General features: G+C 52.7%; 3 protein-coding genes across 5 annotated transcripts; 1 reads left to right on the plus strand and 2 right to left on the minus strand.

Annotated features, from left to right (window-relative positions):
- Positions 1 to 370: 370 nt before the first annotated feature.
- On the minus strand, positions 371 to 4,238 carry CNPY4 (canopy FGF signaling regulator 4). The gene is made up of 6 exons (XM_004691902.2): positions 4,030 to 4,238; positions 1,858 to 1,984; positions 1,662 to 1,758; positions 1,313 to 1,435; positions 720 to 837; positions 371 to 633 (listed from the first exon to the last, which is right to left on the minus strand). The coding sequence occupies exons 1-6, from the start codon at positions 4,139 to 4,141 to the stop codon at positions 467 to 469; spliced, it is 744 nt and encodes a 247-aa protein (XP_004691959.1). The 5' UTR covers positions 4,142 to 4,238; the 3' UTR covers positions 371 to 466.
- A 111-nt stretch (positions 4,239 to 4,349) lies between these two features.
- Positions 4,350 to 11,506, plus strand: TAF6 (TAF6 RNA polymerase II, TATA box binding protein (TBP)-associated factor, 80kDa). 3 transcript variants are annotated; one of them, XM_004691904.2, is made up of 15 exons: positions 4,350 to 4,670; positions 6,840 to 7,052; positions 7,154 to 7,240; positions 7,353 to 7,506; positions 7,706 to 7,762; positions 7,861 to 7,980; positions 8,212 to 8,357; positions 8,459 to 8,536; positions 8,639 to 8,740; positions 8,823 to 9,005; positions 9,284 to 9,358; positions 9,479 to 9,604; positions 10,103 to 10,276; positions 10,520 to 10,714; positions 10,972 to 11,506. In XM_004691904.2, exons 2-15 carry the CDS (start codon positions 6,897 to 6,899, stop codon positions 11,350 to 11,352), a joined length of 2,034 nt encoding a protein of 677 aa, XP_004691961.1. In that variant the 5' UTR covers positions 4,350 to 4,670; positions 6,840 to 6,896; the 3' UTR covers positions 11,353 to 11,506. The 3 variants fall into 3 exon arrangements, with proteins under 3 accessions (XP_004691961.1, XP_004691960.2, XP_004691962.1); XM_004691903.2 differs by having other exon boundaries at positions 4,350 to 4,565; XM_004691905.2 differs by having other exon boundaries at positions 4,350 to 4,544.
- A 91-nt stretch (positions 11,507 to 11,597) lies between these two features.
- AP4M1 (adaptor-related protein complex 4, mu 1 subunit) lies at positions 11,598 to 15,281 on the minus strand. Its single transcript, XM_004691907.2, has 15 exons — positions 15,114 to 15,281; positions 14,937 to 15,025; positions 14,484 to 14,590; positions 14,306 to 14,402; positions 14,069 to 14,179; positions 13,890 to 13,970; positions 13,603 to 13,665; positions 13,437 to 13,503; positions 13,291 to 13,344; positions 13,077 to 13,183; positions 12,890 to 12,984; positions 12,553 to 12,597; positions 12,304 to 12,354; positions 12,044 to 12,155; positions 11,598 to 11,879 (listed from the first exon to the last, which is right to left on the minus strand). The coding sequence occupies exons 1-15, from the start codon at positions 15,169 to 15,171 to the stop codon at positions 11,655 to 11,657; spliced, it is 1,362 nt and encodes a 453-aa protein (XP_004691964.1). The 5' UTR covers positions 15,172 to 15,281; the 3' UTR covers positions 11,598 to 11,654.
- Between the last annotated feature and the right edge of the window lie 172 nt (positions 15,282 to 15,453).

Consider the following 15,453-nt stretch of genomic DNA (forward strand, 5'->3'; position numbering starts at 1 on the left):
CCCACCCAGCTTCTGTTCAGTTTGTTGGCAGGTGACCTCCTGGATGCAGGTAGTGTATCTATAATGTCCACTCCGGCTTCTTCCTTGTGAGGGCCTAAAAACAGACCTGGGGGGAAAGTGACTTTCTCAAGGCCTGCAAGTTCTATGCCATCACTGATCTCCAAGTGGGGTGGGGAGTATTAGAGATATTTAAAGGGGAAAGTTGCCATCACACACACCTGACAGAGGAGGAGATGGCAGGCAAAAGACTCATCTGTTGGGGCAGGCCATCTACTGTTCCCACCTCTCTCCCACAGCCATGCCAAGATGTACCGCCCGAGTCTGCTTGAGACCAGATGGGAGAGAACATCTACAAGCTCTACAAGCTCTACATGCACACACTCTTAAAGCTGTGGGACAGGGAGAGCTCAGGCTGGAAGGTTCTTCTCTGTGACCTCTGTCCTTCCTGGGAGCTCAAAGGCAAGGGTCAAAGATCCTCTGGGTCATGCTTAGGGTGGCCTGGTGTGTTGGTCATCTTCTCCTCCTCCTCTTCCTCCTCCTCCGCTGCCTCCTCCTCCCCATCTTGCTCCTCCTCTTCTGTCTTTTGTCGCCCATCAGTGATCTCCTTCCCAGTCCAAGTTTCCTGTAGACAGGCTGGGCGAGGGTAGTAGAAAACAAATATTGGTCCTGAGGTTAAGGAGTTTGTAACTGGCAGGAAAGGGGCCGACCCATACACTTACCAGTTTCAGCAGTTGAGAGCACATGACCTTCACATAGAAAATGCTGTAGGGACTTTTCCTGATGATGGAAGTACCAGTCTCCTATGACATCTTCAAACTCCTCCAGCATGGTCTCACACTGGTCAAATGGAAGGGTCAAGAGTTTCTGCTCTACTGCGCTTTAGTAACCCTCAGATCTACTCTTCATGTCTCTGCTACCCCACCTTACTGACCTTGGAGAGGCAGGTAACTGGGAGGTTAAACTTGACTTACTAGACTTGTGAGCCTTATTCATTCAGCAAACACTTAACTGGCACCTATCCTACTGAGTTGGCTATTCTTTGAGTCTCAGCTCCTTGTCTGTAAAGTGGAAGGGGCAATAGTCCCTATTAACTCAGCCAGAGTAATATGAAGCAGCATCTATAAAGTATATGGCCCTGAATCTGGCACACAGTAGGTTCTCAAATAAGTGATATTTGTTCTCATCATCTCTTGATAGTTCCTGGGCCCACTTCAATCACTGGCGGCATTCTCACTCTGCTCTCTTGTCCCTACTCAGAGGTGGACTTCTGAGCTTCCCTTCTCATCTCCCTGGGTTCAATATCCCATCCTACCTGCTTCTTGAGGAATGTCACTTCCACGCTCGGTTCGTCCCACAGCTCCAGAGGAATCCCCAAATCCACCTTTACCCCTTTCTGCACCAGGCCTCTCAGCGTTGTCATGGTCTGACTCTGGCCCTGAGAAATGGGAATTTGGGATCAGCCCAACTCACTGACCTGCCTTTTCCTTTCCCTTTCCACCATGGCAACTTTGTCAACTCCTGCAGACTCAGGGGTGAATACCATGAGGGTAAGGTGATGGAATCTAGTGCTGGGGAGGACACTCCACAGCTGGGGAAACTGGCCCAAGGGACACAGGTTGTTATTTCTGAGAAGTAGGGTCCTGCCTTGGGAAGACTCTGACCTTGGCATATCTTAATGAACCCTTGCGCTCAGCATGAACGCTGTAATCCAGGATCCGCTCACACAAATTCTCTAAGGCCTCTTCCAGCCTTGTCTCTCTGTGGGGAGAGAGGAAACAAAGACTCTCTGGATGCTGCAGAAGCTGCCACGGCTCCTTCAGGGGTCAGAACATTGGAGGAACACCAAGAAAGACTCACGAAACGCTATATGGGACATGTCTCTTCCTCTTGCCTGTGTCCAGCACCTGCCCCAGCTCTAGCACCTCTCGAGATCGGCCAGTTCGACTCAGCTCTTCCTGCAGCTCCAGGCTCAGCAGCTTACACACTAGATGTCCAAGGGGACGTAAAGACAGACAAACATACCAGCAACTCATTCTGCAGATGAGCAAAGGCAGCAGCGCGTGATGCTTACAAGTACAGGCTGGAGCCAGACTGACTGGACTGGGATCCTGACTCAGCCACCTAACAGCTGTGTGATCAGCATGCTATACCTTGGTCTCTTCACCTCTATAAGTAAATAATAACAGTATGTCTCTTACAAGGGTGTGATGGGGATAAGAGGCATGAATCGGTATTAAATCCCTAATATAATGCCTGTGAGAGTACTGTGTTTGTTGTTCATAGTGAGCACATTCTGTCTACACAATAGCAATACAGAAGGCAATAAGAACCACAATCCCTATTCATAGGGTGTTAAAATGTAGTTGGGGATGGATAGACAGTATGGTATGATGGACAGCACCAGGGGTTAAGAATGCAAAATTCGGCCCTCTCTGGTGGCGCAGCAGGTTAAAGCACAGCACTAAGAAACTTAAGCCACTTCAGCATGAGTTCGATCCCCGCCTGCCACAGAGGTGACCACATGGCGCGGCAGACCTCTCCTGACCCGCCTGCTGCTCCCCTCAGCAGTGTACTTCATCGTCAATCTGCCTGTCCTGCTCCCCATTCTGTCTCTGATGAATCCGTTCACCCTCCGCATCTCTGGCCTGTACCCCAGTTCTATATGAATAAATAAATCTTTAAAAAAAAAAAAAGAATGCAAAATTCATTGACTTCTGACTAGCCTGTGATTTCCACCAGTCTTTCCATCACTTAGCTCATGACCTGGTATGTGGTGGATCCCAAGAAGGGGAATGGCCTGTATAGATGAGCCAATCAAAGTAAACACTGGGGCAAGTAACAAATGTGCCAGGCACTGTGCTAGGACCTGAGATACGCAGGTACTCTCCTTCCTACCAGGGGTTACAACATAGTGGGAGGTGACAGAAAAAGAAGATTTCCAAAGAAGGTGGTGTTTAAACTGGGTCTTGAAGAACCTAATACAGGAGGGAGATGGTCATTCAGGCAAGGGGAGAAACAACATGCAGAGGCACAGAGGATCAGGCAGGCTCAATGATCAGTGAAAATTCAGTGTGGCTGAAGTATGGGCACTTTGGGAATGGGAGCTGGGGTATGGAAAAGAAAGAAAGGCTGGGGCCACAAGAGTAGCCACAACAAAGAGACATATGTATGCTTTCCCCCAGAAAAGTTGGCTCGATTCTGATCACAGCAAGAGGCCTGCAGAGGACCAGTTCTGTGTTTAGAAAAACTGACAGGTGAGGGTAGAAGAAAGGGAACACGAGTGAGAGGAGAGGCGAAATTAGTCGTGAGGAATGCCGAAATTCAGTGTGGAGTTAAGGAACAGAAGAAAGTGAGTCAGGAAGGCAACAAACTAGGGAAGCAGGGGACACAGCCCAACTCTGAGCCCTTCCCAGCTCGGCCCCACACACAACGCAGCTAAAGATGCGATGCTGTTCGCTGTAAATTCCATAGCGTTCACACCCTCGGCAAAACCTCACCCTGATGGGGAACCTCTGCCAGTTGTGTGGCCTCTTTCATTTACGAGCTTCAAGGGTTGATTTCTCACCTCCCCCAAACTCCTCGGGAAGACGTGCGACCTGTAATTTGGGAGCGTCTCTGCTAGGGTGGGGTAGAGGATGTCCACAGGTAAGAGCCTCACACCCCACCCCTGCAGGCTCTCCGGATTAGGTCTGGTGGCTTGGGGGAAGCAAACACACACACGCACACACAGAGCTCGGTAGAGTTGGCCGTCCAGGGCAAATGGCCTCTCAACTAGTTACCACAACCCACGGGGGCCCCAAAGCAGCAAAGAAAAGCGGGCGCCCTCTGAAAGTCTCCTGGGAATTGTAGTGCCATAGTTTGACGGTCGCACTATGCGTTCCCACCCTCGACCCCGTTCATCAAACTATCGAATTCTGCCAAGCTCCACCAGAGCCTCCGTCAGAGACCCAGCGACCACCCATCAAGTGGGTCCAGCCTAGAGGAGGTGGGGCAGAGGGATGCGACTAGGAGGCTCCTCCCTTCTGATACCTTCGCATTTGCTGGGCAAACGTTCCGTGTCATCCTCCTCCTTCGGCGTCCCAGCCCAGGAACCGTACACCGCCAAAATAAAAAGCAACGTTCCCAACCGCACAGGTCCCATCACAAAATGCTGTCCGACCCTGGCCTTCACTCAGGGAACACAGCGGCCCCTTTAAATTTCGAGGCGCTCGGCGGCAACTTTAATCCGGAGTGGCAGGGCGGCGCACGCGCAGTGCCGATCCCAAAGTGGGTGGGGCCTCGCTGCGCTGCCGGCTTCCCCGCCTAGGTGTTGTGGCGCCTCCAGAAAGTCCTGGCCGCGGGGTAAAGAAGGAGTAAATCTAAGTGATAATAAGAGCAGCCTGTGCTCCTCAAACGTAGACACAAAAACAGTGATTTTTTAAATCATTCCAGGCTGTGGGACTGAAGGACTTACGCCTATTCGGGGAAGTGTGAGGACTGGCTCTCCGCCTCTGCCAGGACCTATTCCCTGGAGGGGGCGGGGCCAACATGGCGCCGAGCGCCGGGTGAGCGGCGCCTTGGCGGCGGTGAGAGACTTTTCCTGCGCGGGGCTCTCGGCTGGCGGGGGTGGGTTTGAGTGATAACCCAGACTGGACCCTCTGAATGGCCCGTGGGGGACCAAGAAGAAGACGGTTGGTTGTGTGTCCGTGCGCGTGGGAACTCCGTGTGTGTATGTTTGCTTTAGAGAGATGTTCGGGGAATGATTTGGGCTTTCTGCGCCTTCTTTCGCGAGGTACCCGTTTCCTGGGACCTTCGACCCGCTTCCTTGTTTGGGAGACGACTACACATCTAGCTGAACTTGCCTTTCTGTGAAGACTTCCTGACGGCCCCACTGATCTAAGGGGCTAGTAGCTTGTTTTATGAGGCTTTACTCGTAGGCAAGGATGCCTCAGGGTATTGTAGGAGTTCGCCCGGGAAGTGGGACATGGATACCTAGCCCCTTGCACTGAGTATGTGTTAAATAAATGTGTTCCCTGAAGATAAGACGTTTTAGACTAGGGGCGGAGACTTGACATGGTTTGAGAAGAACCAAATTCTTCCACACCTCCAGTTCGCCCCCATTTGGGCCTTCCTACATCCCACAGTTGGACCTAAATAGTTGACGTTCATCTTCCTAATGTCAATGTCAGGCAAGCCAGCTTTTTCTGCCCGCAGAGTAGATCCCAGAGTAGATCGGTATCTGTTCCTCTTGATAATAGTGATAATGGCCATGATACTGAACATCTCCAACCCTTGGGATTCATTCATTTATTCCAACAACTATTTATTGAGTGTAATATTTCAGGCGTCAGCAAAGATCTCAGTCCACATGACATGTAAGGAGTAAAAGAAATCAAGAAATAAGGTAGGAAATCTAAGAGGAGGTGGTGTGGAAGTGAAGAAGGAAGAAATCAGGTGTCCCATATCCAGCTAGAGGTCAAGTAAGTTGAGGACCAAGCGTGGACCTTGGATTTGGCATCGGTGGAGTCATCGGTGACCTTGATGAGCCGCTTCAGGGACCCACTGTGGTCAAAGCTGAAGAATAAGTTCAGAACAGAAGGAGAGGAATTTGAGACTTAACACAACTCTGAGGGAGTTTTGTTGCTAAGAGTAAAGGAAAAATGAGGCATAACCTGTCGAGAAAGTGAAATGAAGAAAGATTTTAAACATTTTCATAAATTGTGAAGTACAGAAAATAAAACTTACCATCATAAGTAACTTTTTAAGCCTACAGTCCAATAATGTTTAAGAACATTCACTTTGTTGCGCAGCCGTTGTAAGTCACCATCCACCTCCAGAACTTGGTTTATTGTTGCAGAACTGAAAATCTGATTGTTAAACAATGACTCCTCTTTCCTCCTGCCCCCCATCAGCCACCATTCTACTTGCTGATGCTGTGAATACTGACCACTCTGGTGGAACCATACAGTATAGGTCATTTGTTGCCTGACTTACTTTATTTGGCACAATGTGTCTGGCATCATCCATGTTGTATGTGGCCTATGTCAGAGTCCCTTGTTAAAGCTATATATTCCCTCATGTTTATATATCACTGTTTGGCTTTTTTTTTTTTTTTTTGAAGATGGGAAAAAGTAAGTTGCAGGGAGATGGGAGAATATTGGAGGAATTAAGGCTTGAGTTGGCCAGTAATGAGGGGATGGTTGAGTATATGGTATAGGTACAGTTTGGCTGTTGGTGGGAATCTGGAACTCTTTTCAGATGGCCAAAGTGAAGGAGGAGAAAAGGTGTTAGGACAGAGGGAGAGAGAGCATGGAGAGGTAGTGTGATTATCTGGTTGCAGTAAGGGCCCACTTGAAGTCTGTGGGCATGAATTTAAAGTGGGGATTGTGTTTTTCTCATTGGCTTCAATTTTGTGGCCAAACAGATGGTTAGGAGAGTTAAATTTAACCAACATTGTCTTTTTGTCAAGTGTGAATGATTCAAGAAGGGAGAAGAGAGAGAAAGGTATGTGCAAAACAAGAATTAAAAAAAAAAAAGTTTTCTATACAGGAAGAAACCAAGGCCAGGAGGAATTAAGGACCTTGCCCAAGTAGCACAGCCAGGGCTGGGATTGAAATTGAAGACTGTGTTCATTCTACTCTACCTCATGGTGCAGGGGCTGGCACAGGATCAGGGCTCAGTCAATGCTGTGGAAGTGGCTCAACTGCAGCATTTTGTTACCTTGGTGCTGACGCACTTGGGGATGGATGGAAGACACTTCCCCAAGTTCCTTCCTCCTCTTCACATCCCTCAGGAGGGAGAGCCCCTCTTCTTTGTGGCTCATGTTTCTTTCTCTTCTTCCCACCCCATCTCCCCTGCAGGGTCTCCATCTCTCTATCCTGGGGCATCATTCTTCAGGGGAAGGAAGGAGCTGCAGAATGGCTGAGGAGAAGAAGTTGAAACTCAGTAATACTGTGCTGCCCTCCGAGTCGATGAAGGTGGTGGCTGAGTCAATGGGCATCGCCCAGATTCAGGAAGACACCTGCCAGCTGCTGACAGATGAGGTCAGCTACCGCATCAAGGAGATTGCACAGGTAACTTGGCCCCTCTGTCCAGCCCTGCGCTGTTCCGAGGATGCTGCCCTGGCCGCCTTCTTCCTCAGGGTCTCCGGCTGACTTCTGTCCTCCCACCCCAGGATGCCTTGAAGTTCATGCACATGGGGAAGCGGCAGAAGCTCACTACCAGTGACATTGACTACGCGCTAAAGCTTAAGAATGTTGAGGTGATGAGGACGCACAGCACTGAGACGGGGGTCCTCCCAGATGCTGCATTTGCCTTCAGCCATACATCAGGGGCCTCCCTTCTCATCCCAGTGTCTCTCTCTCCTGATATAGCCGCTCTATGGCTTCCACGCTCAGGAGTTCATACCTTTCCGTTTCGCCTCTGGTGGGGGCCGGGAACTTTACTTCTACGAGGAGAAGGAGGTTGATCTGAGCGACATCATCAATACCCCTCTTCCCAGGGTGCCCCTGGACGTCTGCCTTAAAGGTTGGGGGAGGGGAGAGCAGGGTGGCGGGGAGGAGGGAGAGGAGGAGCATTGCATATGGGTTGGAGGAAGAAATCCTCAGTATGAGACCCCCGGTGAGTTGTTGGAAGTGGGGATAGAAATGAAACACATTCCTTAGTGTGGAGTGACTCTGTAGTGTTCATAGGCAGCCACTCGACTTGGTATTTTCCTTCCTCACAGCTCACTGGTTGAGCATTGAAGGCTGCCAGCCAGCTATACCCGAGAACCCACCCCCAGGTAACCTGCTCCATGCCCTGAACACACCCCTTACTCTTCCTTACTTCTCTAAATCTCCTGCCACTCTCCTTACCCCTGTGCGACTCCTTTCCCATCAGCTCCCAAAGAGCAGCAGAAAGCTGAAGCCACAGAGCCCCTGAAGTCAGCAAAGCCAGGCCAGGAAGAAGATGGACCCTTGAAAGGCAAAGGTCAAGGGGCTGCTCCAGCTGATGGCAAAGGTCAGTACTGCTAGGCCAGGGCTCTCCTGGCTCTTGCCTCAAAGCCAGGTGATCATTTGTGAAGTGGGATAACCAGGGCATGGGGTAGGGCATCAAGGCAGAAAGGCCCGGAAAGAACCAAGAAATCTGCAAGTTGTTGCATCTCCCTGGCGGGGTAGGAGAAGAGGGTCAGAGTGTGGCACTAAGGCCTTCACTAGAGCTTTTTCAAACCCATCTTCCCAATTCCCATAGGGAAAGAGAAGAAGGCACCACCCCTCCTGGAGGGGGCCCCTTTGCGACTGAAGCCTCGAAGTATCCATGAATTGTCAGTGGAGCAGCAGCTGTACTACAAGGAGATCACTGAAGCCTGTGTTGGCTCTTGTGAAGCCAAGAGAGCGGTGAGGTCCCACCTCCTGCCTTTACCCAGAGATTCCTTCTCTTGGAGACCCCATGAACCTCTTCTACCCTGTCTGCTACGTCACTGGCTCCTCTCCCCCAGGAAGCCCTGCAGAGCATTGCAACGGACCCTGGGCTCTATCAGATGCTGCCACGATTCAGCACCTTCATCTCTGAGGGGGTGAGAGGATTCAGGAAGGCCAGGGAGTTGGGGGTGGTGAGGTGGTGGCATGGGAGGGGTAGTCTTAGGGATCTCATGGCCTGTCATTTCTCCCACCCCTAGGTCCGTGTGAACGTGGTGCAAAATAATCTGGCCCTGCTTATCTACCTGATGCGCATGGTGAAGGCACTGATGGATAATCCTACGCTGTATCTAGAAAAATATGTGAGTGACCTGCGCTCAACCCAGGTTCAGCCTACAGGAAGCCATTTGTCAGAATTAACCTGACCCACTGCTTCTTCCTTAGGTGCATGAATTGATTCCAGCTGTTATGACCTGCATTGTGAGCAGACAGCTGTGCCTGCGGCCAGATGTAGACAATCACTGGGCACTCCGGGACTTTGCTGCCCGCTTGGTGGCCCAGATCTGCAAGCATTTTAGTACAACCACTAACAACATCCAGTCCCGGATCACCAAGACCTTCACCAAGGTGAGCAGTGTGGAGGAGAAATGTTCTACACTCCTACTCACCAGAACAAATTCCTTACATCTCCTGAGGGCTTCACCCATACCAGCTGTGGGTCAGTTGTGGCTGTACGAAATAATGATGAGAACGAGGGGAGGTGGGCAGGGGGACTGGGGCCGGAACTTGAACTGCATCTGTAACGTCTTCATGACTTACAAAGAGTGCGTGTATTCAGAAACCTGGGTCTCTACCAGTTGGCCTTTCGGGCCCCCTGACCGGGCTTTCTTTCCTTCCCCCTACAGAGCTGGGTGGATGAAAAGACTCCATGGACGACACGTTATGGCTCCATCGCAGGCCTGGCAGAGCTGGGACATGACGTTAGAGCCCTGGGAAACACTGGGGGAGGGGGAGCAGCCTGAAGTTGGACGGCAACACTCCCCCATCCAGGAGACTGTGTAGTGACCCCAGGTCCCGGCTTCTCCCCTTTTTTCCCATAGGTAATTAAGACTCTGATCCTACCACGGCTGCAGCAGGAGGGGGAGCGGATCCGCAGTGTCCTGGACGGCCCAGTGCTGAGCAACATTGACCGCATAGGAGCTGACCACGTGCAGAGCCTCCTCCTGGTGACCCAAGCTCCCTCCTCTGCCTTCTTCCCACTCTCCCCAAACACCCCTTCCTCCCCTCAACACACAGGAACAGTGTTTAGCAAGCACATCATGTCTTTTATTCACGTGTCACCTTTGTTTCACACATTCAAAACACACTTCACACCACCTGTTTCACAAAGACTGAGACAGATGGGTTAGTTAATAAGAGGACTTAACTCCCTACCCATGACTTCTAGACTCACTGTCCCCAATGTTGGATCACGGTGCCCCATCCTGTCAAGACAGCCACCAGCGGGACCAGCTGCCCCTTTGGTATTAGTAGTGCACCCAAAGGCTCCCCACATACAGTCAGCACCTAGGTTTTCTAATGAAGAAAAACCACCATGTTCCTCATACCCCACTGTGGGTCATATTGAAACACAGGCTAGCCTGGCAGTCTGTTCTGCCCCTTCCCCATCACACTTCTGGGACCCAGCTTGTCCTCTAACTGGCTCTTCTCTGCCTTCTCTGCAGAAGCACTGTGCCCCCGTTTTAGCAAAGCTTCGCCCACCACCTGACAATCAGGATGCCTATCGGGCAGAATTTGGGTCTCTTGGGCCCCTCCTCTGCTCCCATGTGGTCAAAGCCCGAGCCCAGGCTGCTCTGCAGGCTCAGCAAGTCAACAGGACCACACTGACCATCACTCAGGTCAGCAACATTTCGGGAGGGGGGGGTGAGATGAAGAACTGTGAGGGGTGGGGCGGGGCCTCATGCTCCTAGGTGGCACCCACAGACCTGCACACATGCACGGCCTTCTAGGCCAGCAGTCCAGGGTTATCTAACCCCTTAGTGAAGATGCTGCAACCCCTGAGACCTGCTGAGGAGGGGCAGGAGGAGGCCCTCTTTTTTTACTACATGTTGACATTTTTTCCTTGCCTCGCCTTCCCGCAGCCACGGCCCACACTGACCCTCTCGCAGGCCCCTCAGCCCGGCCCTCGGACCCCTGGCTTGTTGAAGGTCCCTGGCTCTATCACACTGCCCGTCCAGACACTGGTGTCTACACGAGCTTCTGCCCCACCTCAGCCTTCCCCTCCTCCGACCAAGTTCATTGTAATGTCCTCCTCTAGTGCCTCGTCCACGCAGCAGGTAAGTGGAGCTGTAGCCTGAGGGGCAGAGGTTCCCTCAGAGCAGGTGTGTTGGGTGCACGTGCATGAATGCCCATGAATGCCGAGTAAGCCTAGTCACCACCTGGGGCTGGAAGGGGCACTTCCCAGGGGCCACGAAGGCCGGGCTGCTCATCCTCAGCCAGGCTCTGCAGCTCCTGAGGAAGGCTAGACTCCATGTTCAGGGGGAGCCTGGGGAGGATGCAGGGCAGCTGGCACTGCTTTTCCTTTCTTCACCAGGTCCTGTCCCTCAGCACCTCGGCCCCCGGTTCAGGCTCCACCACCACCTCCCCTGTCACCACCACAGTCCCTAGCGTGCAGCCCATCGTCAAGCTGGTCTCCACCGCCACAACCGCACCCCCGAGCACTGCTCCCTCTGGCCCGGGTAGTGTCCAGAAGTACATTGTGGTCTCTCTCCCCACCACTGGAGAGGGCAAAGGCGGCTCCACCTCCCATCCTTCTCCAGCCCCTCCCCAGTCCTCAGCACCTTCCCCTCTTGGAGGCAGTACCCTTTGTGGGGGGAAACTAGACACTGGGGATAGCTCGCCTCCAGCTCCAGGGACTCCGAAAGCAAATGGTTCCCAGCCTCCTGGACCTGGCTCCCCTCAGCCTGCACCTTGATGCTGTCACACATGTCGATTTTCTCTGCTAGTGTGTGTCTCTCATACACACGTGTGCTGGATGGATGGAAGTAGTGATCTGCTTCCCTCACGTCACTTTCTTTTTAGATATTGTACAGCAAGTTCTCAGAATAAAAGTTTGATTTGTAAATTCTCATCTACCTTGGTCCTTCCTGTGTCCGGTATCGCAGGAGAGTTGAACTGTGGAGCCCTCCTGAGCCCTAGGACTCAGGACTCTTCCAGCAGATAGAGCCAGTACCAAAACACTGGAAATGATATCACTGTGTCCTTGTTTTGAAAGCCTCAGATCCGAATGACATAAGCATCGCTGTGGCTTAGGTGTCGCACCCATTTGTGAGGGTTGGCATTGCCACAGGGTCTGAAGGAAAGCCTGAGGAAGCGCACCTGGAGGCCAGAGCATGTATGTCGCGGAAGTTCAAAGGAGAGGCTCGCAGGGCCCAGCCCCAGAGGAGAAGTGGAAGTGGAATGCCCTTGGCCAGGAGGCCCAGGAGGGCCTGGGACATCCATCTGTGAGGAACAGAGGAGGGGGGAGGCACTGAAGGCATGAGAACATAGTGGGCAGGGAGGCCAGAGACCAGGAAGCTGACCATGCTGGGGTTTAGCAAGTACATTAGGAAGAATGCACTTAGTCAGGGGCTGGAGATGGCGGTAGGAGACCCACCAGCAAGTACCTGGAAAAGGCCGGAGAGCTGAGAGCCTCCCTGCACCCGGGGCAGGTCCCAGCGAAGGGCGCCCTCCCCCAGCTCTGCCTTCTGCTCTGGACTGCTCAGCTCCTGAGACAGGCTGGAATTTGAAGAGGAAAAGTGCTGAACTCAGACCCTGCCTTCCTCAAGGACAGGCTGGTTCCACCATGGTTCCCTCTCCTGCCCAGTGCCACCCTGTTGCCCAGGGAGCTGTGAAGCCACTGGAGTCCCACACTGCACACACTCACCTGACCACCCCTCTTGGCAGGGGAAGGTGCAGCCTGACATTGAGAGCCTGACTGCAAAGAAAGGCACAGTCAGTACAGCAAGGTGGCGAATTGTCTCCATCTTTGTGTCACACTGGAATTACCCCACTCCTGCCCGAAGTCTAGCGTTCTAATTAAATTGGATTCCAAGGCTGGTGGACGGTAGAGGCAGCAGGTGTCTTGGCTCTATGTCTGTCCCACACGGCTGAACTCAGCTATCCCCACTCTTACCTTTTTGGGGGCAGGTCACATCGTAACTTCAGATAAATCTGGAGCCTAGAGGAAGATCAAATACGGTCTCAAGCCAGATCCTATAGGTGTTTCACCATTTCCCACCCAGGCCTCCATACACCGCTACGTAGGTTGTGCCCCAAAGAAGCAAGAGCAAAAGCAGGACTGAGATTTGGCCCAACTCCACTAGCCTCCCCTTGGGTTCCTGGGGCTAGTTCACTGTAGGTGAGGGGGTTCCTTTCCTAATTAGTAAACTTATTACCACTACTACCACCATTCCTTCTACAATAGTGGCTTAGATTCCAGAAAAATCCTAGAACAGAAAGTAGGTCCTCACCTGCCTGAGCCTCGGTCCCACTGCACCGAGGGAAAGAGCCGGAAAGGGAGCGGGGAAGGAAGGTCATCTGAGAGTTGGTACCGCATCACAGTGAGCTGAAACCAGAGGGGAACGGACGTCAGTGTGTTCTCTCATGTGGAATGCCAGACCCCATGGAGAATGAACATGCTAGGACTCTGATTCTGACCTCCCCCTGAGGAGGCTGCAAGCGGAGAATTCGATGAGATTCAAACTCCTCCAAATGCACTGAGCTGTGAAATGAGACCTCATCCACCCGAATTCCTGGCCCATAACCTGGGAAGAAAAAATTCGAATCCACATTTGGGAGAGAAAGGCTTAGGTCTAACTTCTCTCCATGAAACCTTAAGAGAATGGCCACATAGAGAAATACCACTCCTCACCTCTCAGTTCTGACTTCCCCACACAAAATTCTTCTGTTAAACCAATGCGCATCTCTGCCAGAAGAAAAAGCATGAGAAAAGCCCACCAAACACTACCTGGGGCCTGTCCCAACCCCATGCTGCAGACAAGCCTGCAGACTTCTCACCAGAGCCACTGGGAAGATAGCTCTTGAGTCGGAGCTCTCCCTGCACGTCCACCTTCAGCAGTGAGCCCTGGGAGTGTAGAGAAGTTCATGTCCAAAAGTTACCTCCCCAACCATGTTCCCCAAGTACCAACTGTCCTCAGCCCCAGGGCTGGGGGCCCAGACTTACATTAGATGCTATCAGTACAGACAGCCTCTCGACTACATCCAAAAACACTTCGTTCTTTTGGCTCTGAGAAAGAGAAGGGATTGGGGAGGCTGAAGGCAGAACGGCCTATGTTCTAAAGGGGCAGGCAGAAAGGACAGGGCAGTTGAGGTTCTTTAAGGCTGCAAGATTGGGGCACAGGTGGAGAAGGAACGCTCATGTCTAGGAGAGGTGGAAAGATACTATAAGATCTTAGATCTTGGGGTTCCAGAAAAAAGTAGAGGAGCTGACCCCTATCCATCCTCCCTTACCTGGTCAGAGCGGCTGGACAGGACAGGGCGGCCTGCCGCACTACTGGGCGCCACTTTGCTCTGTTGTGTCTCAGCCCCAAACTGGAAAGCACCCAAAGTAACCCATCATTAGGTTTGATGCCCTCTGCCAATCCTCCCCACCTCCCTGCTCCTAGTCTTCCTCTTTCCCTTCCACTGACCAAGCCAACACTGCTGAGGTCAAAGAGGCTGAAGGGCTTGCTGACCACAGCTTCTGTCTGGATGAAGTTTCTCAGAATCTCTGTGGACGTGGTCTGTACGTAGCCATAGTCCTGTGGGCAAAGGAAGGATTGTCTGCAGCTGGTCAGTGGAGGGGAGGGGTGAAAGCAGAGGTTAACTCTCAGCTATCGGGTTCATCTTCTGTAAGAAGGGACAATGAAAACTCCCTTGGTCCCTACCAGCACTTCATCGAGGAGTTCATAGACAAGAGCCACGTTGCGTGAGATGGTCCCCTCACCCAGGGAGCCGCAGTAGTCACCCAGGAGAGTGGCCAGTCTGAGGAAATGGAACAAATGTGTAGATCCTCCTCCTCCTCCCACACCCCTTTGCCCAAGTGCCCAGCCCAGCCCTCCTCACCGGGAGAGCAGCTCTAGGAGGCTGAAGGGAGAAACATTTTCACAAGTCGTGGCCACCAAATAGAGGCCGCTGTGCCTGATATGAATAAAATGACGGTCATCGTGGTGCTGGGGCAAGAGGAGAAAAAGCATTAGGAAAAGAATTTAGTGATTAAGGCCCCATGAGACTTTTACTCAGATCTTCCTTACTAGAAGAGTGCTCTGGGTGACAAAAGGACACTTCTTCGGGGCCCAGTTTCCCAAGGAGCAAGTGTAGCTACAGCACCTACCCACAAATCTCGAGGATTGAAACCTCGAGGGGCTCAAGAGTTGTGCCTGGTGCTTGGGTAGCGCTCAGGAAACTTTCCTTGACGGGTGGAGGAAAGTCCCCTCCAAAGGGATGCAGTCAGGGAAAGGAAGCGCTCCCCCCCACGCCCAGCTTGCAGGCGCGCCCCCCTCCCACGCTAGTGGTTACCATGACAACTGGAGACTCGTCTCCGGGCAGTCCCATCAGCTTCCGGTAGAAGAGCTCGGCCACATCCCGGCCACCACTGTCCCCGCGGACTGACGGGGTGCAAGGAGAGCTAAGGAACTGGCCACACAGCCTGGCTCTGGAATACTAGTCCCACCCGGCCTCGCTGGTGAAGGATACAGTCCTTGTAGATGAGCGGGTCCCCCTTGTAGGAGAGAATGAAAAACTGGGAAATCATGGCTGTTCAGGAGAGTAGACAAGGAGACTGCGAAAGTTGGGCCTGCCCCGCCTTGCGGCCCCGGAACAAAAGGACGCGCGTGGGCTGGCCCTTTAAGAGCTATTCGCCTCCGCCCGCGAGAGCGCGGACCGCGGGAAACCGGCGCCCGCCCCGCCTCGCCCAGCCGCCCTCCCGTCACTCAGCCCAGGCTCGCCCGACGATTGATCAAGGTCCCGGCCAGCCGCGAGCGGGCGGGGCGGAGGGCCTCCTGCCCGATTGGCCCGCACGCTGCGTCGCCGGTCA

Source organism: Condylura cristata, unplaced genomic scaffold, assembly GCF_000260355.1.
Source record: "Condylura cristata isolate star-nosed mole 26May11 unplaced genomic scaffold, ConCri1.0 scaffold00032, whole genome shotgun sequence".
NCBI classification, from domain to species: domain Eukaryota; kingdom Metazoa; phylum Chordata; class Mammalia; order Eulipotyphla; family Talpidae; genus Condylura; species Condylura cristata.

Bases quoted from the DNA above. Each gene is read 5' to 3' on its own strand.
- CNPY4 (XM_004691902.2), bottom strand. From the start codon at position 4,141: ATGGGACCTGTGCGGTTGGGAACGTTGCTTTTTATTTTGGCGGTGTAC. The intron at 1,985-4,029 runs GTATCAGAAGGG...TTGGACATCTAG, and splicing joins TTTGCCCAGCAAATGCGAAG to TGTGTAAGCTGCTGAGCCTG. The intron at 1,759-1,857 runs GTGAGTCTTTCT...CTCTCCCCACAG, and splicing joins CATGTCCCATATAGCGTTTC to AGAGACAAGGCTGGAAGAGG.
- TAF6 (XM_004691904.2), top strand. From the start codon at position 6,897: ATGGCTGAGGAGAAGAAGTTGAAACTCAGTAATACTGTGCTGCCCTCC. The intron at 7,053-7,153 runs GTAACTTGGCCC...CTCCCACCCCAG, and splicing joins GCATCAAGGAGATTGCACAG to GATGCCTTGAAGTTCATGCA. The intron at 8,537-8,638 runs GTGAGAGGATTC...TCCCACCCCTAG, and splicing joins GCACCTTCATCTCTGAGGGG to GTCCGTGTGAACGTGGTGCA.
- AP4M1 (XM_004691907.2), bottom strand. From the start codon at position 15,171: ATGATTTCCCAGTTTTTCATTCTCTCCTACAAGGGGGACCCGCTCATC. The intron at 15,026-15,113 runs GTATCCTTCACC...GCACCCCGTCAG, and splicing joins CCCGCTCATCTACAAGGACT to TCCGCGGGGACAGTGGTGGC. The intron at 12,985-13,076 runs GTCAGAATCAGA...CTCTGGTTTCAG, and splicing joins TGCAGCCTCCTCAGGGGGAG to CTCACTGTGATGCGGTACCA.